This window comes from Stenella coeruleoalba (assembly GCF_951394435.1).
Source record: "Stenella coeruleoalba genome assembly, chromosome: 17".
Classification (NCBI taxonomy): domain Eukaryota; kingdom Metazoa; phylum Chordata; class Mammalia; order Artiodactyla; family Delphinidae; genus Stenella; species Stenella coeruleoalba.
In genome coordinates this window covers 3,142,814-3,169,853 of record NC_137163.1, presented here as the reverse complement: position 1 = coordinate 3,169,853, position 27,040 = coordinate 3,142,814, and the positions used below count along the sequence as shown (strand labels likewise).

Sequence of the window (27,040 nt, the reverse complement as noted above, 5' to 3'; positions counted from 1 at the left end):
CCCGGGGGCTGCCCAGGCCCCTGCAGATTCTGCCCCGAGGCCCAGCTTCCCTCTGCCCAACCAGACCTGCCTCCTTCTCTTCCCCTCAGTGGGTGTCGATCCCAAGAGCACTTCTAATAAACGCCCCGCACTTGCATCACATCCAAGAGTGCTTCCCAGGGGACCCACAGCACATGCTAACCCGGCGGGAGGGACAGGCAGACAGGGCGCTGGGACACAGGCAGCGGAGGGCTGATTTCCAAGGGCCTGTGCGGCACCCAGGCAGCAGGAGAACACCTGGGGCTCAGGGTGGGGGCTGGGCTGGAGATAAACGGATTGTGACTGAAACCCAAAAAACACGTGACACCCAGGAACTGTGTGAGAAGAGAAGGTGACGGAGGCAAGGACCTAGAAGAAAGTTGCCCTGATGTGTGGGCAAAGACATGCACGATCCCTCAGAAAGTCAAGACAGATGCTGCCCGCGAGGGGAGCAGTGACCAAAAGGGGCACAGAGGTGTTTGGGGTTCTGGTCTTGTGTCCGATCTGGGTGCTGGGTACCACGTGGTCACTTCATGAAAACTCACTGAGCAGTGTGCTTGTGAACCGTGCACTTCTGCATGTAAGTGTTACACTTTGACACTTACATTTTATAAAACGTAGGCAAAGGCAAGGGGAGCCCATGCCGGAGGCTGAGAGCAGCGAGAAGGGCCAGTAGTGTGTGTTGAGAGGGGCCCAGGGAGGTGAGGGCACGGAGGACATCACCCACCCGATCCTCGGCCGGTGTTGACGGGGGCCAGCACCAGGAGTGCACTCATTCATCTTTCCTGGGAGAAAACTGGAGTTTGAATCCACTCACCTTGATCTGACAAGAAATCCAGCATGGTCTGTAGCAGGAAGGACAAGTGCCTGACAGAGAGAGCAGGGTTCCCCATCCTCCGGGACGCGTAGACCAGCTCGTGAAGCAGACGCATCTGGACGGCAGCCCAGCCTCGGTGCGTGCCTGCGACAGAAGACACAGAGCATCAGAGCAGGGCTTCAGGGGCGCACTGGCAACAGGGCCGACACGTGAGCCCGCTGGAGCCATGTCTAATGTGTAAAAGTCGTGATTTCAAGATAACGCCTCAACCACCACGCTCAAAGCGCAACCAAAGCATTTCCCCTGTGTTTATCCTGGAGAAGCACACTCACATGATGCGCCTGTTCACATGGTTTTTTGGTTTTTTATGTTTTTAAAAAATGCTTTATATTATACGGGGTTGGCCAAAAAGTTCGTTCGGGTTTTTCCACAAGATGTTAGAGAAAAACCCAAACGAACTTTTTGGCCAACCCAATATTCTCTCTCTTCTGCAAAGACACAATTTTTAAAATAACCCACTTTGAAATACCTATAATAAGGTTATGACAAAATATTATGTTTTCAGTGGCATGTATTTGAATTACAGCATACTTCTTTTTTTTTCAAGAAAATACTATTTGATGAGCCTTCATTATCAACAACCAAGGCCATAAAATTAAAAAGCACAGCATTTCTCTGAAGTATAAGAACAGAAAAGCAGAAAGCTAAAGTAGAAAAAAGGTTACCAACAAAACTGTGGCTGCTCCCTCCAAAACAACTCAGCGTGTCTGAAATTAGAGGTGGAGGAAATCGGTTGCACAGCCATCGAAAAGTATTTTTTTAAGATCACAGGATTTTAGAGTTGTTTATTCCAAGTCCCTTTTGGCAACAGTTACTGCTTTTAAATATTTTCCACCTTAAAATTCTTCATGAAGATGTGGAAACAGGGCTCAAAAACAGTTACCACCCAGTGCTGTGTGCCCAGGGGCCCCGGGGGGTTGGTTGAAAGGTTGGGGGAAAGGATTTAAGACTCTGACCAAAGCATTCCTCCTCTCATAGGTCTACTGATGAGACCTCTCCCACTGCCTACCCTACAAGGCTGGCAAGTCCCTTTTGTGAATTTCCACTGAATCCTGCACAAATCTTGTCCCATAGGCGTTATCTGGCACATACAGTGAGGCACCTGTAAGCTTGTGTCTTTGTTTCTTCCATCAGTCCTTAATTTCCTTGGGAGCCAGGATGGTATCTTATTCACCAAATGTCCTTACTGCCTAGTAAGATGCCTAATACAGAGCTGGTCCTTAACAGGCTCGTGGGTCAAGTTGAAAGCATGATGAAAGAAAAAGCCCCTATTTTTCAGACATGCCTACTTAAGCATATAGGGTAAAATGACATGATTTCTGGGATTTGCTGTAAAATATTTCAACAAAGAACAAATAAAAGAAAAAGAAAGGTCTGAATAAAGCCAGATATGGCAAAATCTTATTAATTACTTCATCTGGGTGATGGGCTATTGTACTATTCTGTCTGATTTGTGTATATTTAAATTATTTCATAGTAATTTTTAAACTGTTAACTGAATAACAATTACTAATAATTATGAATTGAAATTCTTAGAGCTGACCAAACCTACCCACACACAAAAACCTTGATATCCTACCAGTTTTATCTTACAGAAATCTTTTCATACAATGACAGGAGAGGAAGGAATGACAAGTCCCTGCAGTATTTCCACGATGTCAAAAGACCAAAGGCCAAAACAAAATAAGAGATTCTGAAAAGGATGATAAGGCTGAAATCAACGTCATGACTAACCTAGCCCAGAATTCTAAATGACCTGACCTAACTAATCTCCACCCCACCATACCAACAATGCGGCACATATCACTCTGCAGATTTTTTTTTAATAGATAAGGATCCAGTTCCTACCACAGGCAATTACGGTAAGACTGAGTATAAATTTTCTTAACACCAAATAGTGTACAAATCATAACTTCTATGCGGTTCAAACTGCTCATCCTATAAAATCTGAATCTTTTTATTCTTAAGACAGATTTGCAGTATATGAGCTGGTGATAAAATTTTCAACACTCTTGTATTCAGAAAGTTCAGCAATGTGAGAGTGTATTACCTCAACGACTGCCTTCTACCAAACTTACGTGCCTTACCACTCTCTTTCATAAGAGTTCCTGGCGAAAATTTAATCTCTCATTCAGAAAAAGGCTAAGTAAAAGGTATGATAAAAAAATCTTCATATATAGGAACACAAGTAAGATTAAAGTGATGATAAGCAGCCCGTTACGCTAGCAAATATACACAGTGTATTTCTGTGCTCCTACCTCGACTTTCCATAACCAGCTAGGGAAAATGTTCACTTCCAGAAACAGAGAGAAATACATTTCAGGTCCTGAGAATACAGACAATTTCCCTTTTATTCACAGGTACGGGGATTTAGTAGAATTCCATTTAATTCTCTGAGAAATGTTGAAAGTAGTCCAGAGCAACAGTGGAGATGGGGTTTAAAGTAACTTTTATTTCTTGTTAAAAATACAGCCAGGGCTTCCCTGGTGGCGCAGTGGTTGAGAGTCCGCCTGCCGATGCAGGGGACACAGGTTCGTGCCCCGGTCCGGGAAGATCCCACATGCCGCGGAGCGGCTGGGCCCGTGAGCCATGGCCGCTGAGCCTGCGCGTCCGGAGCCTGTGCTCCGCAACGGGAGAGGCCACAACAGTGAGAGGCCCGCGTAAAAAAAAAAAAAAAAATACAGCCACCTGACATTTATCACTTTTACCTTATTTGATCTCTTACCTTATCTCCCCACCTCTTTCACAAAATGATGGTGAATGTCCCCTCCCAAAACAGAAGGCTAAGTAAAAAGTATCAAATCACATGGAGGTGTGCTTATTTGTTTCATTTTTCAAAAGAAACATGTTTCATCCATGTGATTTAAAAATTAAGATCAAGAAACAAACTCTGTTCAATAAATGGCAATGAGCACATGCCACGTAGCTGCTCATCAGGTGTGGACACACGTTACACGTATTTACAGGCACGCCTGCTGTGTGCCAGCAAGGGGGACACAGGGACAGGCAGGGTCTCTGCTCTCACGGGGCACACAGCCTGGTGGCGGCGGGGAGAAGTGCTAAATCATTGCCCCATTTTTTTAAGGTACTTACACATTATGGGAAATGCTGTTTAGAAAGAACAGGAGTACGTGAAAGAGAGAAATAAAAGGACTGCATTTAGGTGGAGAGCCGACGGGGGACCTCTAGAAGAGCTGACACTCAGCGGAGACCTGAAGGATGCCTGGGGTGCAGCGGTGAACGGCAGGGAAGAGCATTCCTGAGGAAGCAATAGCCGGCAGGAGACCCGGCAGTGGACACCTGGATGGCGTGTGCACAACTGGCCCAGCACGGAAAGAAAAGGCTAAGGCCAGCCCAGTGTAACTGCATAGAGCCCAGGAGGCTTGCATTTACTCTGGAGCCAGTCTGCAGTTATGTTCCAGGGATACAAAAGGGGTCACTGGAAAGCACCTGCGATCTCTCCAGAAGTCTGTCAGAAGCACACTAACAGGGATTCCGGTCCCAAGCACATGGAAACTCAATCCCCCTTCCCAGCTCTCTGCAGAGCAACAGTGTGACCGCTCGAAAAACCCCTTCCCAGACACTAACTCACCCCACGAAATCTGTCCCGAAGACGGCCTAACGGAGCCTGTACGCTCAACTGTCCCCTCCACAGGCCTGCAGGTCTCATCTCGTCTCTCACACCAGCAACTCTCAGCCTTTCAAATGTAAACCCCGAAAGCTTCTAGGGCGTGTCCAGCTATTTCGCCCTTAACTTCAACCACTGGTACCAGGGCCAAGGCAGGGGGCCATCCCACCAGCACGCACTCCTTCCCAATGGGGCCAGGCCTGAAGCACTGGCCCGCAGGGCACTTTATTCCAGCCTCCACGTGGCCTCAGAGGGACAGATGGAATTAGACCTCACCTGACAGTATCTGCTGAGCACTGTCCTAGCACATTCTGGGGACTGACTCACTCAGTCCTTATAACAACCTTCCCGTGACACAGTAAAAGTACCTCCCTGTACAGATGAGGGACAGAAGACTTGACGGGGGCCATGCAGCCAGTCGGTAATGGTGTCACCCTCTCACTAGCTGTTCGACCTGAGGAATAGCATTTAACCTCCCCAAGCCTCTATTCCCTCAAGTGCGGTACAGGGCCCACTGCACCCGCTCACCAAGCCGTGAGAAATGATGGTACACGTATGAAACCGTTCTCCCTGAGGCCACAAGCAGCGTAAGGCAAGTGCAAGTGCAAGGTGTGCTGGGAGAGAGACCGTGTGGAGCAGACGGGGCGCTCCATCACCTGACCCTCCAGCCCTGGGCCAGGACACAGCTGGGCCTGGGCAGCAGGCTCTGGGTTCCAGGCCTCGCCCACACCCAGGACAGCGTCCTCGTGCAGGCAACACTCTCAGGCACTGACCCTACCAGGCAAGGAAGCTGCTCTATATTTGTCACTTAAAATACTGGGAAATATAAGGACAACTTTTTAAAGAAATGAAGACATCCCTGACTTCAAAATGTACTGTAAAGCTACAAAAATCAAGACAGTGTGGTAACGGAAAAACAAACAAACAACACAGAATGGACACCACCAAGAATAAATCCTAACGTAAACCATGGATTCTGGGTGACGCTGTGTCAGTGCAGATTCATCCGTTGTAACAAATGCACCACCCTGGCGGGGATGTTGATGAGGAAGGAGGCTGGGGGGGGTGATGCGGGGGACGGGGGTATGTGGGAAATGGCTAAGCTCAATTTTGCTGTGAGCCTAAAACTGCTCTAATGAAGTCTACTTAAAAAATAATAGTAATGAGATCACACAGGGGAAAGTGTGGTGGTAGGAGGGACGTGATAAAATCCATTATCACATGATTTACATTTAGAAGAAGAATAAGCACCGTCCGAGCTCCTAGGTAAATGGGTGAACTGGTGAAACCACTTCCCGTGACTCGCGCGTGGACACACGTGGACACCCTGTCGCGCCAGTGCCACCGCGCGACACCCAGGGGCTCCTTTGCTGTTGTTCATCTTCCGCCATTAAGCGCTGAGTGGAGACGAGAAGGGAAGCCGCCAGCTGTGTCAGAAGAGCCTTTCAGCTCCCGGCACCTCCACCCTTAGAGCAGACCCCAGGCACGCAGCGCACCTCTGAGAGTGCTGTCCGGTTTGCACTCTCTGCCCTCTCCTCCAAGAAGCGGACGGCTGCTCACAACTAGACTGCAGAGCAGCTACAGAGCCCGGGAATTCAGACAGGGCCTCCCCGGAACGCGGCCGCTCACTCCGTGGAGACGAGCAAAGTAAACGCAGACCAGTGAGGCTCCGGGAGCCAAGCTCCCCCGCAAGCCCCGTGGTCTCTTCGCTGCTTTCCTCACTTGGCTGCGTCCCGGGAGAGCTCCCTGTGCAACACCAGACGCAAGGGCGACGGCAAGTGTGACCTGCATCCCGAATCCCTCACCCTGGCTCGGCCTGACCTTGGCGCCCCAAATCCAGCACCTCCCGAATCACGCGTCACACCTGTCCTCTCTTTCCCTTACTGTCCTCTGCCCTCCAGGGTCACCTGGACCTACAGCCTCCCTCTCAGGATCCCTGTCCTGACTCCATTAGCAATGAGAGCTCCCAGCAGAAACACCACCAAGTGAAGCCCACCCTCCCCTCTGGATCTCAGTTTCCTGTCTGTAAAGAGGGGGAAGGAGCTAGATCAGTCTTCTCAGAATCATGTGAGACTTTTCCAAACATATATGCTCGGGCCTCACTGCACAAACCCTCCCCCCCCCCGCCCCCCGCAAGAGGTGACAGGCTGGGAGCCCAGGGCAAACAGGTCACGCAGAAGGCCAGCCAAGGGATCCCATCTGCAGGGACGGGGCCCACCAGAAGGTTCTCATTTCTGGCTGTGAGTCCCTTTAGCCCTCAGGCTCCAAGATGACTTTCAGTTAAACACCACATGGTCTCGGTGTTTCAGAACACGAAGGACAGTCCTGTGACCACAGCTGGGGCAAGGCTGTCCAGAGAGTAGAATCAGCCCTTAGAGGCCAGTTAGAGGCCCACAAGAGATGCCAGGAAGAAATTAAAATGGTCTCTGGGAAGCACCTGACCGCCACTGCCCTGAGGTTCTTGGCTGCAGAAGAGAGACACTGGGGCTGAAATCACAGGCCGCCAGTATTAATTTACCCAGAACTCACAGTCCGCCCAAAAGCGCCAGTCGTGAAACAAGTGCTCAGCAAACCTTACATTCCATCCCATCTCTTGGGGGAACACAGAGGAAAAAGGAATTAGAGAAAGGAAGAGCAGATGACATGGCAGATGAAAACAATGTGTCGTGATTTCTGTTTGGGTGAGATGGTGAAAGATCTGGAAGAAACTGTCACTGAATGAGTTCAGACGTGGCTGAGTGTCCATGCATTTACCCTCAACATGTGGCACGGTGTCCAGCACAAAGCAAGAAGCAAGAAACGTTTGCTAATAGCAAGACCTCCTAGAGAGGGTCCCCAGTTCTACCCCTGACCCCTTGCACTTAATACCATCACCAACGGCTGGGACAGAAGACAGGGACAGAGTTCAGGTTCAAAATCACTCCATCAACAGTACGAGCCCCATCACCGATGCTATCCAGCAGAGACAAACGTCAAGCCCCTTGTTTAACTTTTTAAAAAGATCAACAGCAAGGGCACAGGATGAGGAAGACCAGGCAAGGTCATGTGACCAGGCTCTATTATGTGAGATGGCTTTAGAAAGGGAACGCTACGTAAACAGGAGAAGTATGCAGACCGCTCCTATCAGCACTGGGCCCACCAATCCTCCCCCTGTGGCTGCAGAGAGGCAGGACATGTAAAGCCCAAAGTCGACGCTGCCCCGCTCCTATCAACACCTCCTGAGCACGTGTGCTCACATGCCAAGCCCCCAGCGGCAGGTCTCTGGCTTCTACAGGAGGCGGGGGCTAATGAAGGGCTGTGTCCTGTCTCAGCTTCCCTCCACTCCTCAAAGGCCACCTGCCGTGCTGCTCACTCAGTCTCCCTCTGCTCTTCCAAACCCCAGGTCCCGCCTTTTAAATGATTTTGGAAAACACTCTGGAAAACATTTTTTAAGTAATTTGGGCCCCCCGAAGTGATTTCAGATATCGCTGTGCTCTGAGCCAGGGCTGTGGCAACCTACGGTCCGCACACCGAATCCGGCCCCACCCGCATCATAAGTAAAGATCTGTCGGCGGACATTTCATCCCTGGCTGTTCTCACACCTCAGCAGCAGAGCCGAGGAGCTGCAGCAGAGGCCGGAGGGCTCCCAGAGCCGGAAATGTTTACTCCCTGGCCCCTGGACAGAAAAAGTTTGCCAACTCCTTGCTCTACGCTAATCAGAATTCATCCTGAGCGTACAATTCTATCAAATGTTAAGTGATGCTTTGGGGAGAAGGTCAGAATGGGGAGAAGTCCAGACAGAGTAATTCATCAAGAACCACCTAGGCAACGGAGACAGAGGAGAGGAAGGCTCTGGAAGGACCCGAGAGCTCTCTGCAAATACCTGGAAGGTCGACACATGCTAGAACTGCTTGTTTGTACGCTGGAGGGCAGGAGTTGTCCTCTTCCCACTGCTCCACTCGCTCACCTCACACATCCCATGGCACCAGGCAAGAGCGCGACAAATCATTACTGAGGAGGTGGACACAAACGGAAAGCGGACACACCGTCCCCAGGAGGTAAGGCAAGCAGGAAGGGGATTCGTAATTCTTTCATGGAGAGACCCAGTAATCAGAACTACCCAACAGCAGAACAGACTCATCACTCGGACCATGGGCCCCTCAGGCCGGCACACATGACCACAGAAAACACGCGCCAGAGGACTGTCTTTGCCCTGGTGGGACAGGAACGTAGACGGCCCCTCAGTTCTCTCCCCGTCTAGCAGGCCAGGCCTGCTGGCTCTGGACGTGAGCTGGAGGAAAATGCTCTGCATGTCCTGCCTAAAACGGCCATCAACCATCTTTTTTCGCCTGCGAATCACCCTTTGGCTGACACTGGGCATCACACGTGTGTGCACTTGTTATGAGGCTCAGAGCTATGTTTAACACATGCTCCCCTGCACTAGCATTGCAGGGTAAGGATTCATCACCAAATGCACACCTGCACTTGTACACATATACCCCAGGACTTATGCTAGATTGGTTGATTTTTGCAAATTGGCTAAATCACATGAGGTAAGTAGGATTCATTAGGTATTTAAGATGTTTCAAGGAGGACACACGTCAGTGAGCTCAGGGGAGATTTCCAACCGGCACGCAGATTTAAGAATGCCAGCCCGCATGCAGAGCACCGCTACGTTCTGTTGTGATCTATCAAAAGTACCCAAGTGCAGGAGAGCTTAGTCACCTTTGCATGCCAGCAGCAGTCATCGTGTCCGACAGGCAGAGCAGGGCCCATTAATTGGACGCACCATTAATTGGACTGAAGCAACTTTCAGCTCTAGTACCTTTGCTGAAGTCTTGCGGATCCAGCGACAGACTGTAGCCAGGAAGCGTCTCGAGGAGGAGTTTGTAGCAGGCCCTCCAGCCAGGCTCTGAGATGCTTGGGGCCACGCACTGCATGGCAGCCACGCGCTTGAAGAAGGCGGATTTGCGGTGGAAGCCAATCAACTCGTAGAGCTCAGAGAGGATGCTGTACCGCTGGATCTTCTCCTCCTCGGAGAGCTGAAGCACACAGAGGAAAGTAAAAAGCATGTGAAAGAATCTTACAAGTGCAAAAGGAAACACAAAAAAGCTTTCTCATAAAACGGAGGCTCGATGAGACGTGAAGGAAAAGGGAAGCTGAGTTAGTGCACTGACAGGGCAGGATCCAGAGAAGCGCCGACATGGAAGCTCCAAGGCCCTCTCTGAGCCCCACCTCTCCAAGCTCACCCTGTCCTTTTGCTAAGAAGGCCCATATTCTCTGGAACAAAGGTATTTGCTACCTAGCACATAAGATGCAGAGAAGGGAAAGAGAAAGGGAAAGACACTGGAATCTGGGCAGGGATTTTCATCAAATACATTAACTTCTCAAAACACAAAATATATAGAACCAGGTAACCAGGTAACTAGACAAAGAACTGTTAATAATAACCACACCTAACTTGGACTTAAATTAAGACTTCATGGCTTACAAAAATTTTTCTTTCATCTACAACCTAACCGTATTTTCCCAACCACCCCATGATGTAGTAATAACAACTTCTGTTTAATCACGACTACAGGCCAGCAATGTAACTACTAGGTAACAGCTCAGAATTTTTAAAAGCCGTGTCTGTGATATAGTCTGTGTACACATTTATTTCCTTTTGGCTTCATTCTAAACGAGGATCTAAATCAATTTTTTAAACACAACAACAATAACAACAAAAAAACGAAAGCGAGGGTCAAAAATGGGGATTTAATACTTAAATGAAACAAGGGGCAGGCGAAGTCACAAAAATGCACGCCATGAGGCAAGGGTAATTAACAGAGGCCGACTATAGATTCAGCTCCAAGATCCCTGGCAGCTGAAGCAAAAAGTAGAAGATGATGAGCTACAGGAGCCATAACGCCTGTGGGATAAACATCTGTGTCAGCTGCTGGTACGTCCCATGCGGAAAATCCGAAACATCCTCCTCACCATCGAGCATCCTTCTCAGACCCCCCATGTGAAGTGCAACAAGCACATGCCCGCAGCCCGTGCCCCGGCCTCTGCCTTGCCCTTCCCGCCAGCCCTCTCCCTCTCATCACTGTACTGGGCTGCAAACCCAGGCCTGAAGCGCCAGATTACGGAGGCAGCCCCATACCTTGGCTTGGCGGGCAGCTCACCCAGCTGGGGCCCCCTGGATCTGCCCATTTTTCTGCTGCATTGGCTTCCCACCAAGAGAGATTCCTTCCTACGCTGGTCCCCACAAAACTCCTCTCTCCTAAATGCAAGGACGTCAAGCCATATTCCAGACTCCTGTTCGACCAGCAAGTTTTCAGTTCTCTCTCTCTTTTTCCTTCTCCAATAAAGAACTTGACTTTCCTCCCTCCCCATCCAACCGTTTTCTTTGTGAGAGCTCTGCGTTCCCCACACACCATCCTGAAAGGCGGGCACCCTGCCGGCTAGGACCGAGATGTCTCCGTCTAACCTGGGCTGCATCCTTACACTTTCCCCCTTCTATCTCAGAAAGCCTTTCCTGAATCTCCCATCCCTCTGATTCTGAGTTTAAATCGACAAAGTTCTGAGGTTACCATTATTATGTGCATATCTACCGGGCTTTTGCTAGGTTCCCTTAGCAACAAGCTTCATTAAGGAACTGCATCAGGAAGTTTAAAGAGGCTATTCTTATATCTGAGTGGAGTAGCCCGCAGGAAATGTAAATGGCTTTGAAGAGAAAATTAACCAGGGACAAAGAGGCCGCAGGTTCTAACCAACAGTGTGTCATGAGCCAAAACGTTATCAAATGGCTCAGTCATTCCTGAACATCAGATCTGCAGGAGGTGCCGGGTGCTGGGTTGAATATACATTGGTCCTAGAGCATGCTCCCACAGCTGGTAAAGTGCTGGGCTTTTCTCTATTTTCCAAACAATTCCTTACGACCTCTTTCTCTTATGGTCACTTACATTTCCTACTAATGAAGAAAATTAACTTCAGTCATCTGGGTTGTTTGCGGGGAAGCTACACGACGCAGTTCACAGAGCGCAGACTTCGGAGCCACGGTGAACTAGGTCTGAAGACCAGTGGTAGCATTTACAAGGTAATCACGGGCACGCAGCAAACACCCCAGCCTCGATTTCCTCACCTCTAAAACTGGGTTCAATAAAACCAGTGAGCACAGTTGCCGTGATGATTACGGCCGCAACCTATTTACCCCTAGGTAAGTGCCGGCAACAAGCTGGCTGCTTAATTAGTCGTAAGTATCATCAGCGGGTTTTAGTTTACCTGAGAACAGATGCTTTGCCGTTTTGTCTGTGGTAACAGAACGTATTTTACTGAGATTACCACCACCAGAGCAGCACTGACTAGAAACTTCCCCAGCTCTGCAGGGCAAGGCATGTTCTTTTCCTCTGCAGAGCTGATCACATTTTCTAGTCATTTGTTTTCACGTTTATCTATTTAGCACCTGTGTCCCCCTCCGGACATTTTGCTCAAGCAGCGCAGGACCCTGTCTGTTTGGCTGCATTGCTGAATGTTCTCGGGCTACAAGACAGTGGGCCCAGGGCCTAGCACCCGGCCTCCAGGACAGAACGTAGAGAGGGGAAAACCCAAACAAGCATGCTTTAACGAGGCCCCTGCACCGAAATTATGGTCTGACTTGGGACAAATTACTAAATCTTCTCTACCCTGAGGCTCCTCTTCTATCAACAGGAACGAACGCACTTAGCACACAGAGTTACAAAGGTAGAAAGAAATAACCAAATTCACAACCTAGTCAAGTGTCTGCTAGCGGTCCAACACACACGAGCTGCCTTTATTGCTCTGACACGTCACCGGTGGGGCTTTCTAAGTGCCAAGCAGTGTGTGAAGTGCTCTGCGTGTGTTATAATACTATTTATTGATACAACTTACAACAAATCCAGGAAGAAGTGAATATTATCATTCCCATTTTACAGATTCACAAACAGGCTAAGGGAGGTTACATTCCAGTCCAAGGTCACACGGAGGGGAAGTGACGGTTGAAACCTGAATCTGGGCTGCCAAGGTTCGCGTTCCTTCTCTCTCACTTCTACCTGACCTGTGAAATCTACGTGCCTGTGAAATCTATGTGTTCGACAGACGAATCTGCAGACAGCCAGCTGTTAAATGCAATGCGCGCAGCCGTTTGTCAGTGCTAATTACCATAAACTACTCTCGTAAACAACGAAAGACAAGACAGGTGATCCATGTTCCCGCTCACAAAGAGAAGTTCTGCCTTGAACGCTCCTGCAACGCACACAAACCCTTCCCAATACCACTAGATCCAAACGTATTCTTTTTCATTTTTTTACATTTGCACAGGGCTTCTTAAGGCAGAAGCCGCCTGCAATAATTCCATCTTGGTTCCTTTCAAAGTTTCCAGCTTAGCCAAAATCAGTCCCAGAACAGACACAACTCATCAGTTCTACAATGGAACACACTTGACCAAGAACCAAAACCTTGTCCTGGTTCAGAAAAACTATAGATCCCTCTTTGTTACTGTCATTATAAAATCCCACCAGTGTCTATTTGAATTATGGTTTTCTCAGAGTATATGCCCAGTAGTGGGATTGCTGGGTCATATGGTAATTCTATTTTTAGTTTTTTTGTTTGTTTGTTTTTTGCGGTACGCAGGCCTCTCACTGTTGTGGCCTCTCCCGTTGCAGAGCACAGGCTCTGGATGCGCAGGCTTAGCGGCCATGGCTCACGGGCCCAGCCGCTCCACGGCATGTGGGATCTTCCCGGACCGGGGCACAAACCCGTGTCCCCTGCATCGGCAGGCGGACTCTCAACCACTGCGCCACCAGGGAAGCCCTATTTTTAGTTTTTTAAGGAACTTCCATACTGTTAGTTTTTTAAGGAACTTAGTTTTTTAAGGAATTCTTAGTTATTTAAGGAACCTCCATACTGTTCTCCATAGTGGCTGTATCAATTTACATTCCCACCAACAGTGCAAGAGGGTTCCCTTTTCTCCACACCCTCTCCAGCATTTGTTGTTTGTAGATTTGCTGATTATGCCCATTCTAACCAGTGTGAGGTGATATCTCATTGTCGTTTTGATTTGCACTTCTCTAATGATGAGTGATGTTGAGCATCTTTTCATGTGCTTCTTGGCTATCTGTATGTCTTCTTTGGTGAAATGTCTATTTAGGTCTTCTGCCCATTTTGTGTGTGCGTGTGTGTGTGTGTGTGTGTGTGTGTTACGCGGGCCTCTCACTGTTGTGGCCTCTCCCGTTGCGGAGCACAGGCTCCGGACGCGCAGGCTCAGCGGCCATGGCTCACGGGCCCAGCCGCTCCACGGCATGTGGGATCCTCCCAGACCGGGGCATGAACCCGTGTCCCCTGCATCGGCAGGTGGACTCTCAACCACTGCGCCACCAGGGAAGCCCTGCTCATTTTTTGATTGGATTGTTTTTTCGATATTAAGCTCCATAAGCTGTTTGTATATTTTGGAGATTAATCCTTTATCCATTGTTTCATTTGCAAATATTTTCTCCCATTCTGAGGGCTGTCTTTTTGTCTTGTTTATGGTTTCCTTTGCTGTGGAAAAGCTTTTAAGTTTAATTAGGTCTAATTTGTTTATTTTTATTTTCATTACTCTAGGAGGTGGGTCAAAAAAGATTTTGCTGTGGTTTATGTCAAAGAGTGTTTTTCCTATGTTTTCCTCTAAGAGTTTTATAGTGTCCAGTCTTCAATCCATTTTGAGTTTATTTTTGTGTATGGTGTTAGGGAGTGTCCTAATTTCATTCTTTCACATGTAGCTTCCAGTTTTCCCAGCACCACTTACTGAAGAGGGAAGCAGCAGCACAGCACAGGGAGATCAGCTTGCTGCTTTGCGAGGACCTAGAGGGGTGGGATAGGGAGGGTGGGAGGGAGGCTCCAGAGGGAGGGGATATGGGGATATATGTATACATATGGCTGACTCACTTTGCTGTACAACAGAAACTGACACAGTGTTGTGGAGCAATTACACTCCAATAAAGATCTATTAAAGGGCTTCCCTGGTGGCGCAGTGGTTGAGAGAGTGCCTGCCGATGCAGGAGACGCGGGTTCGTGCCCCGGTCTGGGAAGATCCCACATGCCGCAGAGTGGCTGGGCCCGTGAGCCATGGCCGCTGAGCCTGCGTGTCCAGAGCCTGTGCTCCGCAACGGGAGAGGCCACAATAGTGAGAGGCTCACGTACCACAAAAAAAAAAGATCTATTAAAAAATAATAAAATTAAAAAAAAATTTTAATGTAAAAATTAAAAAAAAGAAAAATCCCACCAGAACTCATTCTGCTGTCTGCTCAGCTGGCAACCAGACACGGAGATGAGTCAACTCCAGCAGAAAATCGAGTTGAGGAGAACTCGAAAGGCCCACACCCGCTGCAGCAAGGCGGGCCCCTTACCCTCCGCATGGCTCTGCTGACCCCTAGTGTTCTACGAATACCAGGCCAACAGAGAAGGGGCTGTTCCCAACAGCTGCAAATTCCCACACATTAAATAAAAGCATCTGATCTTATAAAATACATTGTATATATACCCACCTGTGAAAACAGCTTCACCAAAAGCCCAAATGTTCAACATTAATTTGCAAAGCCAACTCCGGTCCGTAAGGGCGAGCAAGTCTTAGGACACTGAGTCTTCCAAGTCCCTCCCACACCCAACCCTCCACCAAACTGCCTGCAGTTCTTCAGCATGCTTTTAAATGCATCCCCCCGCCCCCCAGATGTCCCTCCACGCCCTCTGGCCTGAGTATAACAGCGGCTACTGGGTAACTGCAGGGCAACACTAGACAGGACTAGACACAGAGAATCTGAACTAAACTACTCCTGATCACCATGAGTTCGTTATTCCATCATTTTACAGATGAAAATATCGAGAGATATGGAGGATTATGCTCAAGGTCACGCAGCTAATAAGTGGCAAAGCGGGGTCTGCACACAGGCCCACGACTCTGCTCCTCACTCCAGCATGACGCCCCAGCTGGATCCCCATATCCACAGGGTTCTCTCGTGCCTGCCTGACAGGTCCACGTTTCTTTGCTTTGACTCACGACCTATAACAGGTCTGCCTTTTAAGCACCTTTTCCATCCACTGTCCCTCAGCAACAAAACAGCTCAGGCCACCAAACGACTTCCGGCTCCCCAAGCCCTCCGTGCTCGAGCCAGGTCACGCCTTCGCACCTGGTCCCTGCTCAGAGGCTCTTCAGCCCCTGTAGGTGGATTGTTTCTGCTCTCTGCAGGGAAACCCCTCTGGGGAGCCCTCCTCTCACCCTCAGCACAGTAGTCCCCGGGCCGCATCCCGAGCTGTCCCACTAGATCTGCATGTGCCCAGGGCTGCTCTTTGGACCAGCAGCCTAAGAGCCAGGGATTACGCCCTGGTCATCCCTGCAAACGTACTGCCCAGCTCAGAGCTCACACCCAGCAGGTCACCCGGAAATCGTGGTGAGTGATGGATCCAACCCAGATGTCTGTGCATTTGCCAGCACTGCTGACGGCTGGTTTCCACCCTTCGCTCAGTTTCCCATAAAACTGAAGCTTCACCGTCAAGTGGTGGGTTTTCACTTTTCCTGCCCATCTTTACCAGAAACGTCAAGGGAAACCAAAACACCTTTTCTCAACCCTTTCCTGATGACGCATTCCCATCCGTGACACCGCCGTGCTCAGCAGCTTTGAGTCCACGTAGTGTTTCCCTTACGCTAAATGGCTCCAAACGTTGTGGGATTTTTTTCTCTTTTTGGTTTGTTTGTACTCGGTTTATTCGCTTGATTCTGCTTTTGTCTCTCCCTTCAGTGTTAGGCTGGCAGCTGCCACTTCTCACTCCCTTCAGCTGCCCCCCTCCCAGTGTCCCGGGGGTGCAGTAACAACCTTCACAGAAGAGGAAACCAAGGCACGGAGAGGCTAACTTACCCAAGGGGCTAAGCCAGATTCAGCCCCAGCAGTGTGTGTTCCGAGTCCTGTGCATAACTCTTATGCTAGAATAGCTAACGTTTCATAGATTGTGGTTATAAACATACGAGGTATCAACACGTGTATGAGCAGCACACACATCAACGCTGAGACCCTCATTAACGCCACTGCTTTATTTCTATTTTAAAAATTAAGAACCTCTGGGCTTCCCTGCTGGCGCAGTGGTTGAGAGTCCGCCTGCCGATGCAGGGGACACGGGTTCGAGCCCTGGTCCAGGAAGATCCCACGTGCCGCAGAGCAAACTAAGCCTGTGCGCCACAACTACGGAGCCTGCGCTCTAGAGCCGGCATGCCACAACTACTGAAGCCCGCATGCCTAGAGCCCGTGCTCTGCAACAAGAGAAGCCACCGCAATGAGGAGCCCGCGCAACGCAATGAAGAGTAGCCCCTGCTCGCCACAACTAGAGAAAGCCCGCGTGCAGCAATGAAGACCCAACGCAGCCAAAAATAAATTAATTAAAAAAAAATTAAGAACCTCTGCAGTCAATATGGCAAAATGTTAATACGTTAAACCTAGATGATAGAGGCATGTGTGTCTTATTCTCTCTTATATGTTCAAAATACAAAATGATTGTAAAGTCTCTCTCCCCTCCCCTCCACCCACTACCCTCTCTCTCACCTGAGCCTCCCAGACCCACATATTTTACAGTCTTTTCATTATATCCACAACTGAATCCACCAGCGTTGCCCCCAAACTCCCTCTGCAGCTTTCCCTTCTCCGAGCACAGCATGACCATCATTTACCTAATTAATCAAGCCAGAAACCTGGGCGTTATTCTGTCTGCCCTCACATACATCATTAATCCCTTCCTTTTCACCCCCTAAACACGTCTTCGATCTGTTGGCTTTTTTCCATTGACCGTCCCACCACCACTCAGGTGAAGCCGCCTACACTGCCCACCTGGACTCCTCAAGAGCCTCCCACCTGGCCTCCCTCACCATGCTTACCCTACTCCACACAAAGGGGATCCCATCATTCCTGTGCTTTTAAGACCTTTCTTTTAAAAACCACTGTTCTTAGAATAAACTCCAAGTTCTTCACCTGGTGAATGTCTATCTTTGCCACGAAACTGTCAGCTTAATGAGAGAAGACTCTGCCTTCTCCACCTCTACGCCCCCTCCCGGCACAATGCCATGCTCAGTAAAGATCTGCTCGATTACAGTAACTGGTATTGTAACCCTAGTCCTGGGTCCTTAACCAAACTGCTTCACTTTTGAGTCCTGGTTGCCCTGGCCATAAAAATCCAAGGTAGATTAGAAAGATTGTAGACGTTTGGCTAGATTATTGATTTGGGGATTTTGCAGTAGCAACCTGCAACTAAATGTTCTAATGACTTTGTCTTATTAAAAACACATCCAGATTCAAGTAATATTTGTGGAATGCCTTAGGTGTAAAAGGAGCTGTACAAAGTACTTTCACACACTTCGTGTTTTATAACATGAACAACCCAGATAGGGTCACAAATGGAATAGCTTCACAAGTGACAAATGTCAGGTGATAAGGCATTAAGCTTGTCCAAGGTCGCAAAGCTGGTGAGAGCAAAGTCGTTTCTCCAATCAAAAAAAACTTTGAAAGAACAGAATTCTGAATTTTGAGGGTAAAAGACCATAATACAAAGAGGTAAAACAACTCCCTTAATCAAAGTTTCGAGTTCTGACTCCAGAGTTTTAACCGTGCCATACTGAATGCTAGCACAGCAAAATCAGATGGTCTTTTGGTGAATAAGCTCCAGGAAAACCGCGTTAATTCTTCCACTCATAGGAGGACACACACCCACCTGTCGAAGGTTGATGTAGACTGCATTCTGGAGAAATTCCGAAGCTTCCATGCTCCGCTTCTGAATGGCGAGGACACGGACGGCCTTGACACACGCTTCTAACTCAATCACCCCGGCGTTCTTATACTGCAGGGTCAAAAGAGAAGAGGAGAGGTGTTTGTGTCAGGTCGTGCAGGCGGTACCACAGGGACTCAGTGACACTGAGCAGCACGTCCCCACCCAAGGGGGGGACTTTGTGTTTGAGAAAGTCTATCCCTTAAGGGGGCAGAAGGGGTTGGTGGGATTGAGTGAACCTATAAAGGCCCATATAGATACGTTTGCGTTCATTCAAATAATACAGCCAACAGTCGCTGGATAGTCTACGAAATTTCAAAACGTTATCGATGGAAACCTTGCTATTCACTTCCACTTAATCTCCTGCTCGAAAACATTCTTAGACTCTCTCACACCTGCAGCTTTGATGCAGTAGTTGCCAATTCATGTTACTTTGTTACAAAAGTTCTAGCTCCTTGTATCACTGTATCTGTCCTCTCTTGGCACGTTTGATGTCTTTCTGCTTATCTCTCTGAGTTACCTGTTCCTGCTTCTCAGATCCTGAGAGGGAGGACAAATGAAGATACATGAACAGAAAAGGTACTGTGGGCTTCACACAGCCACTCAGTAATGATCCCGGCGAGAACTTCTCCAATCTCATCTTCACCTCTCAAGGTTCTGCACGAGGTGACATCCAGCCAGGAGAGCTGGTCTTGCCCACGTGAAAGCTGTGTGGCTCAGACGTGAGGACAGGCCCAGAAGCTGGCTCTGGAGCCCAGGCCCCCATGCTCTGTGCCTTCCTCTTTCCCGAGGCCCCAGCTCGAAGCCCTCCATGCTCCCTGTTCTTCTGCCCTTTTTATTTTTTTTTCCTAATTACCCTGAGCTGGAGTGGTTTTCATCTGATGTATCTGAAAAGACTTCCTGAAGCTGGGGAAGAGGCTTCTGAGGTAAATTCATGTATTCTGGTGCCTGAAGAGCGCCCGAGGCTGAGAGACCCCCCACCAACACTCACCGAGGCGTTAAATGTGCTGTGGAGTCAGCCACCCCCCAGCAAGTGTTTGCTGAGACCCCAAGGCCTGCCTGGCATAACCACTCATGAAAATGCAGTCTGCCCACTTATCAATTATTAAGAAGCAAAAATATCCAATTGCCCATGTTTCTTACTAAAATTATTTGTAAGGTGGGAAAAGAAATTACTGTGCCAGAAAGACCAGGTCTCCACTGTTTCCTCATTTCCAATATGTAACAGGCGCAGAATTTGTGATATAGTACATGTAATTTATCAAAGACAGCACAAAAAGAAACTATACTTACCTAACTACCAATACTGAAGTCAAAGTCTATCAATTTTATATACCATTTAACGACACAACACAAAGAATCTAACAGGGACTTGATTTCATTGAAATATAATTATTTCCTTTCCTTCAAAATTCTTAAAATAACTTCTACTGAAGCGAAAATAGAAGTCAACTCATTTTTTTCACATATTTTGGTTATAGTTAAATATTTTAAATATTACAATGAAATTTAAATTGCAATCATAAAAAACTGTTCATATATTAGTAGAAAGATATACAGAATCAATGGGAATCAGGAAAAGAATGGACATTTACTAAAAGTCTACTACATACCTAGTCTTTTACAAGCATTCTCCTGGAACATAAGCTCTCTGATACAGGCGCCCCCATTTTCACTGCTGAGTCCCTGGTAATCATCTACCAAGGCACCAGCATAGAACTATGCAATTAATATTTTAGAAATAAATCAGGGAATTATCTCATTCAATTCTAAAACAAACCCCTAAAATGAATACGGAACTTATTTACAGATAAAGAAAATAGGGTCCCAAAAAGTAAAGTTTCTTGCCCAAGGTCACAAAGCTAGTAATTGGTAAAGGCAGGATTTGAACTCAGGTCTGTCTGACTCCAAAACTAAGGTGGAAATCTCATTCCATTAGGAAGGGTCCAGCACCACAGACAACCCTCCTATCTTTGTTCAGATCTAGCCTTATATAGCCTTAGCATCCCATACATAGGGAACTCGAGGACAAACCATAACAGTAAGGATTTTATAGCCAGTAATTTCTTAGGTCTTATTTACAAAGTGTCAGCAGATCAGCAGAAAAGCTCTGTAAGAAGGTATTTCTAAGGATAAAACCAAAGAGAGAACCCATAAGGAAAAGATTTACTATATTAAAAACATTTTTGACCACAACCAAAATGAAAAACCTCATAAACAAAACAAAAGGCAAGCAACATCAGGAAAAAGATTTGCAATATATGTCAATGACAGAAAAGAAGCTAATATCCATGATTTACAAAGAGCTATCACAAAGCAATAAGAAATGCTCCCTAATTTAAATGTATGCAAAGGACAAAAACGGATAATTCATTTTAAAAATGCAATTGGCTAATACATGAACAATGTTCAATACCTCACTGGTCATCAAATGCAAACTAAAACAACGAAAAATTACTTTCGCTCATCATATTGGCAAATATTTTAAAAGGACAGTATCTGTTTGTGGGAGAACAAACTGTTATAAAGCTTTTTGGAGGACGATACAGCAATGTATATGTAAACTCTAAAAAATACATGCACACTTTTTGACTCAAGTCCACTTCTGGGAATTGTTTCCTTTTAAAAAAAAAAATCAGTCCAAAAAGATTTATCCATCACTGCATTTATCACAGCACTGTTTACAACGGTGGAAAGAAAAATTGAAGGAAAATAATATTCAGTAATAGAGAATTGGTTAAATGAGTAATTCTACATCTTTTCATTCCCTGTTGGAAAAGGAATTTGGAGAGTAACTTGAAAGTAACCTATGATAAATGTAAATGTCATATCCAGTGACTAAATTTCCAGAAATCTTAACTAAAGGAATACTCATACAAGAACAAAAGAATATATGTACAAGAATGTTCAAACATTTTTTTCTAAGAGTGAAAAAGTGAAGATTCAATAACGCAGAAAAACGCAAAATTTGCCAAATGAAAAATGTAGGTCTCCACACAGTAAAGAAGTACAGAATGCTCACCATTTTATGATACAGATGATATACATCGACAAGAAGAACAGAAAATAGATATTAAAAATGTTATCTCCAGGCTTCCCTGGTGGCGCAGTGGTTAAGAATCTGCCCACCAATGTAGGGGACATGGGTTCGAGCCCTGGTCCGGGAAGATCCCACATGCCACGGAGCAACTAAACCCATGTGCCACAACTACTGAGCCTACGCTCTAGAGCCTGCAAGCCACAACTACTGAGCCCGTGTGCCATAACCACTGAAGCCCACACGCCTGGAGCCTGTGCTCTGCAACAAGAGAAGCCACCACAATGAGAAGCCCACACACTGCAACGAAGAGTAGCCCCCACTTGCCGCAACCAGAGAAAGCCTGCACGCAGCAACGAAGACCCAACACAGACAAAAATAAATTAATTAATTAATTAATTAATTTTTTTAAAAAAATGTTATCTCTGAGGACTTCCCTGGCAGTCCCGTGGTTGAGACTCCGTGCTTCCACTGCAATGGGGGGACGCAGGTTCGATTCCTGGTCAGGGAATTAGGATCCCGCATGCCGTGCGGCATGGCCAAAAAATTTAAAAAGTTTTTAAATAAAAAATTTTTAAAAAAATTTTTAAACGTTATCCCTGAGTAGCAGGGCTATGATAGCCTCTTTTTCTCCTATTTTCAGACTTATTAAATTAAATATACATGATTTTTAATCAACAAAAACCATTTTTAGGCATATAGTATTACGCATTGGGGACTACTACATGAATACTTACAGAAACAAATACTTAGGAGATACTGCAGCAGCATTACACAATGTAAAACAGGGACTTCTGATTAAAACAACACCGTCACATAAAGGATCTACAGAGTACAATCACCTTGCTGTAATAGGAAATGGCCTCCTTGTATTTGTCAATTATGTCTTCAGGGCTAAGGCAGTTCTTAGCCCGCCCAATCTCAGCGCTGGTATCTGGATTGATGCCATTAGTGGTGAGGGCACCTGCAAACCGAGAGAAAGAAAAGAAATAATCTTTTGCTTTTTCCGTCTTGTTTCTTTGTTATTTTAAAAGAAGGGCACAAATAAGATAAAGCTTGAATATTCCCAACTGAAATTTAAATAATGAAATCATTTTTAAAGTCTTCACAGCTTATACACTCCCTATAATAGTCTTACCATCAAAGCATTGTATTAAATGTTAATTAACTCAGAATAAGTTTTCCTCCCTGTTGAAACTTTTTATTAAAGAACATGAAATGCATTATATAAAAGTAACATGTCTATAATAACTAGCTTAGTTGCCTTGACAGCAATGCAGTCAGTGTGCATTATCTCCCAGCACTAAGCTCTTCTCTTAACGCTACAAGAAACCAGACTGCACCCTCAAATGGAGATAAACTATGTGAAAGTATTTTCTGAACTATACAGCACAAAAACACATAGCTTACAAATACTGGCGTCCTTTCCGAGGCTGTCATTTTCTGTTTCTGGCCAACCCCTGTCAATAAGCAGAACCACCTAATCCCCAGCCATCAAACTCACAGGGGCAAGAGCTCTGGAGACATGTGCGTTTATAGAATGTAACCAACTACACATAGAACTCTGACAAGAAGAAGATGAAATACTCTTTGATTTCAGAGAACACTCAGAAAATACTCTCGTTAGCCTCATAGCAGGAAAAGCTGGGCTTCTCCTAAGCCACTTGTTTATTGCAGGGACACTGAGCAAATCCAACAAATTCTGTTCCCCTCATGTCTACTGGGAGACTCAGGCACACATGTGCTGTTATCTTGTAACTCACGGGGCAAAGGGTGTGTCTCACACGGCCCGCAACCTTCACGCAAGCTCATTGCCTCGCCTTGCTGTCTAAACTTGGTCCCATTTTCTCACCTGCTCTCTTGGTATTTTGTTATTCTGTATGCTGCCTCAAATGCTTTTTGGAACAGGACAGAAGAATGAGTGGATAGATAAATGGACAGATGGACAGGTGAAAGATGGGCAGACGGACAGAGAGACTCTAAGCAAAGAGGAACAAAGAACATTTCCTACGCAAAATCCTCTTCTAGTCAAGGAAGAAAGAACCATAACAGAGAACTGGGAAGAGACAGGTGGCTTAGGATTTTGTGTTTCTACAGATTTTGTGAAAATCACAGCAAGAGATAAGAGGGTAGAACTATAAATAATAAAAGAAAAGGGCATGCATGCCTGAATAAAATATTTACTTTCTAAAGAATAGATTCAAATCAGCAAGGCCCAATGACACAATCCTTGGGTCCTTACAGAACTGAGAAGTCCACTTCCAAGCCACAAGGCAACCCTTTGGAGCACTGAGAATCTACACTGGGTGGTCATAAGGCCATCAGAGCAAAAACTATGTTATTCTGCACTAACGAGGAATCAGAACCTACGTGGGGACATCCACGCGTGTCCTCATTTACAACCCATGGCAGCGTTACGCGGCGGGGGGGACTCCTAGTGAGCCCCGTTTCTGCAGGGGAGGAAACAGGTCCTAAATAGGGTGAGCATTCCTACTAGCTCTCCAGTAGTAGGAGCTGGACATACAGATATACAGAGCCGTTTACTCCAGAGCAGGATTTGAACCCAGGCCTGTATTTTTTTTTTTTTTTTTTTTTTTGCGGTACACAGGCCTCTCACTGCCGTGACCTCTCCCGTCACGGAGCACAGGCTCCAGACGCGCAGGCCCAGCGGCCATGGCTCACGGGCCCAGCCGCTCTGCGGCACGTGGGATCCTCCCAGACCGGGGTACGAACCCGCATCCCCCGCATCGGCAGGCGGACTCTCAACCACTGCGCCACCAGGGAAGCCCCGGGCCTGTATTTTTAACCACAGTACTATCCTGCTCTTTGTGTTTTTCATGTTTACAATACCTTTGTTTCTGGCATGAAATAATATTTAATAGATGATAGGTTATCTTGATTTATCTCATTAGCTCTAATAATTTGTCTTCATATTGTTGAATTTCACTCTTTTCCCTTGGGGAATGGAAGGGAAAGAGTGGGAATCAGAATGAGGTGGGCTCTTCATTCTTCCTATGGTACCTCACCTCATCCAAGAAGCCCCCAACCAGGGAGAAGGAACAAATTTTCCCTCCATATTTAAAAAAAAAAAAAGACACCACTGATAATGGGCGTTCCCTTAATGATTTACTTAATTCCAGTACAGAGGCCGGGGGGAAAAAGCGTATGCAGAAACCGGGAAGAATATAACCTGTAAGAAGGTAAAAAGAGCACAGCTCACGGGAGAGCTTAGTGGGTCAGACTGATTTAATTTCACTCAATAAAAGAATAACACGCTCTAAAAATACTGGTATGCAATGGATTTGATCTTTCTTGACACCTATAAAGTTTTGACAGTCCACATGTAACATTATTGTGAACCAGTGAAACAAGGAGTCTATAGACAGGAAAAATCAATGCCACAGGCAGGCTGAAACCCAGGCTAGAGGAAAGGAAAAGAAAGAGCATAGTTAAGAAGTGGGGAAAAGCTGGAAAAAAAAAATCATCACAAGGGCTCCCCAGTATCAGTCCAACAACAGTTTAATAATTCATTCAAGAGAAAGTTACTGAGTTCCTATTATGTGCAAGACAGTATAGGAGGCACAAGCCAGAAAGTCAACAAAAGTAAAATGAAGCAGAAATAAGAGGGAATGGGACTTCCCTGGTGGCCCAGTGGTTAGGAATCCGTCTGCCAATGCAGGGGGCACAGGTTCAAGCCCTGGTCTAGGAATATCCCACATGCCACGGAGCAACTAAGCCCGTGAGCCACAACTACTGAAGCCCGCGCACCTAAGAGCCCGTGCTCCACAACAGGAGAAGCCACTGCGATGAGAAGCCTCAGCTCGCCGCAACTTAGAGAAAGCCCGCACTCAGCAGGACCCAATGCAGCCAAAAATAAATTTAATTAATTAATTAATTTTAAAAAAATAAAAAAGAAATAAGAGGGAATAAAACAGAGACAAATGATGCAGGAGAAAGAACGGCAAAACCATAAAAAGAGGAGAATAACAAGGGTAGCCCCCACTCACTGCAACTAGACAAAGCCCTCAAGCAGCAATGAAGAGCCAACAAGGCCAAAAATAAATAAATAAATAAATAAAAATTTAATTAATATTAAAAAATAATAAAAGATAAATAGAATTGTAAAGTTAGAACATTGTTGAAAAGCTGTAAAAATACTCCAAAAAACAGATCAAAACATATATATGTAGGAAGGCTGCCCCCCGTCATATATAAATGCAAACTTATTTTTGTTCATTCATGGGCACTAAATTACTTTATCCAAAGCATAATATATATTTTTTTATTTTATTTATTTATTTATTTATTTTTGGCTGTGTTGGGTCTTCGTTTCTGTGCGTGGGCCTTCTCTAGTTGCGGCGAGCGGGGGACACTCTTCATCACGGTGCGCGGGCCTCTCACTGTCCCCGCCTCTCTTGTTGCGGAGCACAGGCTCCAGACGCGCAGGCTCAGTAGTTGTGGTTCACGGGCCTAGTTGCTCCACGGCATGTGGGATCTTCCCAGACCAGGGCTCGAACCTGTGTCCCCTGCATTGGCAGGCAGATTCTCAACCACTGCGCCACCAGGGAAGCCCCAAAGCACAATATTTTAATTAAAACAAATAATCAATATTACACTTCTCCTGTCAAATCTAGTTCATAAATTTACTCTGCTATGTAACCATAACGTGTCTAAGATGGAGCTAAAATTAATGAAAATAACTTTGTATGGTTTGTGGAACTCTTCTCAAAATTCCAGGCTTTTAAAATAAATCTGAGCAGTATTTCTATACTATCTTTTTTCTTGTGAAGCAACAGATACTGTTGTCAAAATTCTGTCAGTATAATGATTCATGAGCATCATGCTCTAACTAATCTGCCAGACAATAAGGCACTATCTTGACACTGTGACCAAACAAAATGAAATATAAGGAAGACAATGACCCTATTCTGGAAAATTTACAACCTATGTCAACACTGGGGTTTTTCTTTCATTGGTTAGCAAAATAAAATAAATCATATACTTTCTTAGAGCATTCGGTAGCCATGACTCTTCTTTTAGTGTAATGACCAGAAAAGAGTTAAGTATGACTTTTTTAGGTCAATTAGCAACAATCATCACTGGAAGGTAAGTAATGCGGTATTAACTGGTAGCAATGCTTCCGCCTACATTAGACCTAAAATAAAACTACACTGAGTTCTGAAAGTATTATAAAGGAAGAGATGAGGTCCCTAATGAGAAATCAAAGAAGTAAAGGCTTTTTAATTAACCATTCCTACAGAAAGGAATAGACTATGGTAGTTAAGAGAACAGACCTGGAGACAAATGTGTGGGTGTGAATTCCCACATCACCGCTAACTAGCTGTACCCATGACAAGTCAATGAACTTTTCTGCATCTCAGTTTCCTCATCTACAGACTGGGGATAACAACAGTACCTATCTCCTAGAACTGTTGTAAGAATTAAATTGCTTTTAAAATACCTCAGATCTTAGATATGACACCAAAAGCACAGGCAACAAAGAAAAGTTAGATAAAGTGGACTTCATCAAAACTTAAAACTTCTATGCTTCAAAGGACACCATCAACAAAGTGAAAAAACAACACACAGAATAGGAGAAAATTTTTGTAAACCATATATCTGATAAGGAACTTGTATCTAATATATAAAAAGAAATCTTACAACTCAACAATAAAAAGACAAATAACTCAATTAAAAATGGATAAAGGATCTAAAAAGA

General features: G+C 46.1%; 1 protein-coding gene across 6 annotated transcripts in view; it reads right to left on the bottom strand.

Moving 5' to 3' along the window:
* Positions 1-27,040, bottom strand: part of TRAPPC9 (trafficking protein particle complex subunit 9) — a 524,427-nt gene that overhangs the window by 432,550 nt on the left and 64,837 nt on the right. For all 6 annotated transcript variants that reach the window (XM_079901721.1, XM_079901717.1, XM_079901722.1 and 3 more), the window contains 4 exons: positions 22,164-22,285; positions 18,231-18,356; positions 9,328-9,544; positions 836-979 (listed from right to left, as the gene is read on the bottom strand). In XM_079901721.1, coding sequence (XP_079757847.1) covers positions 836-979; positions 9,328-9,544; positions 18,231-18,356; positions 22,164-22,285 — 609 coding nt within the window. The remainder of the gene's footprint in view (positions 1-835; positions 980-9,327; positions 9,545-18,230; positions 18,357-22,163; positions 22,286-27,040) is intronic.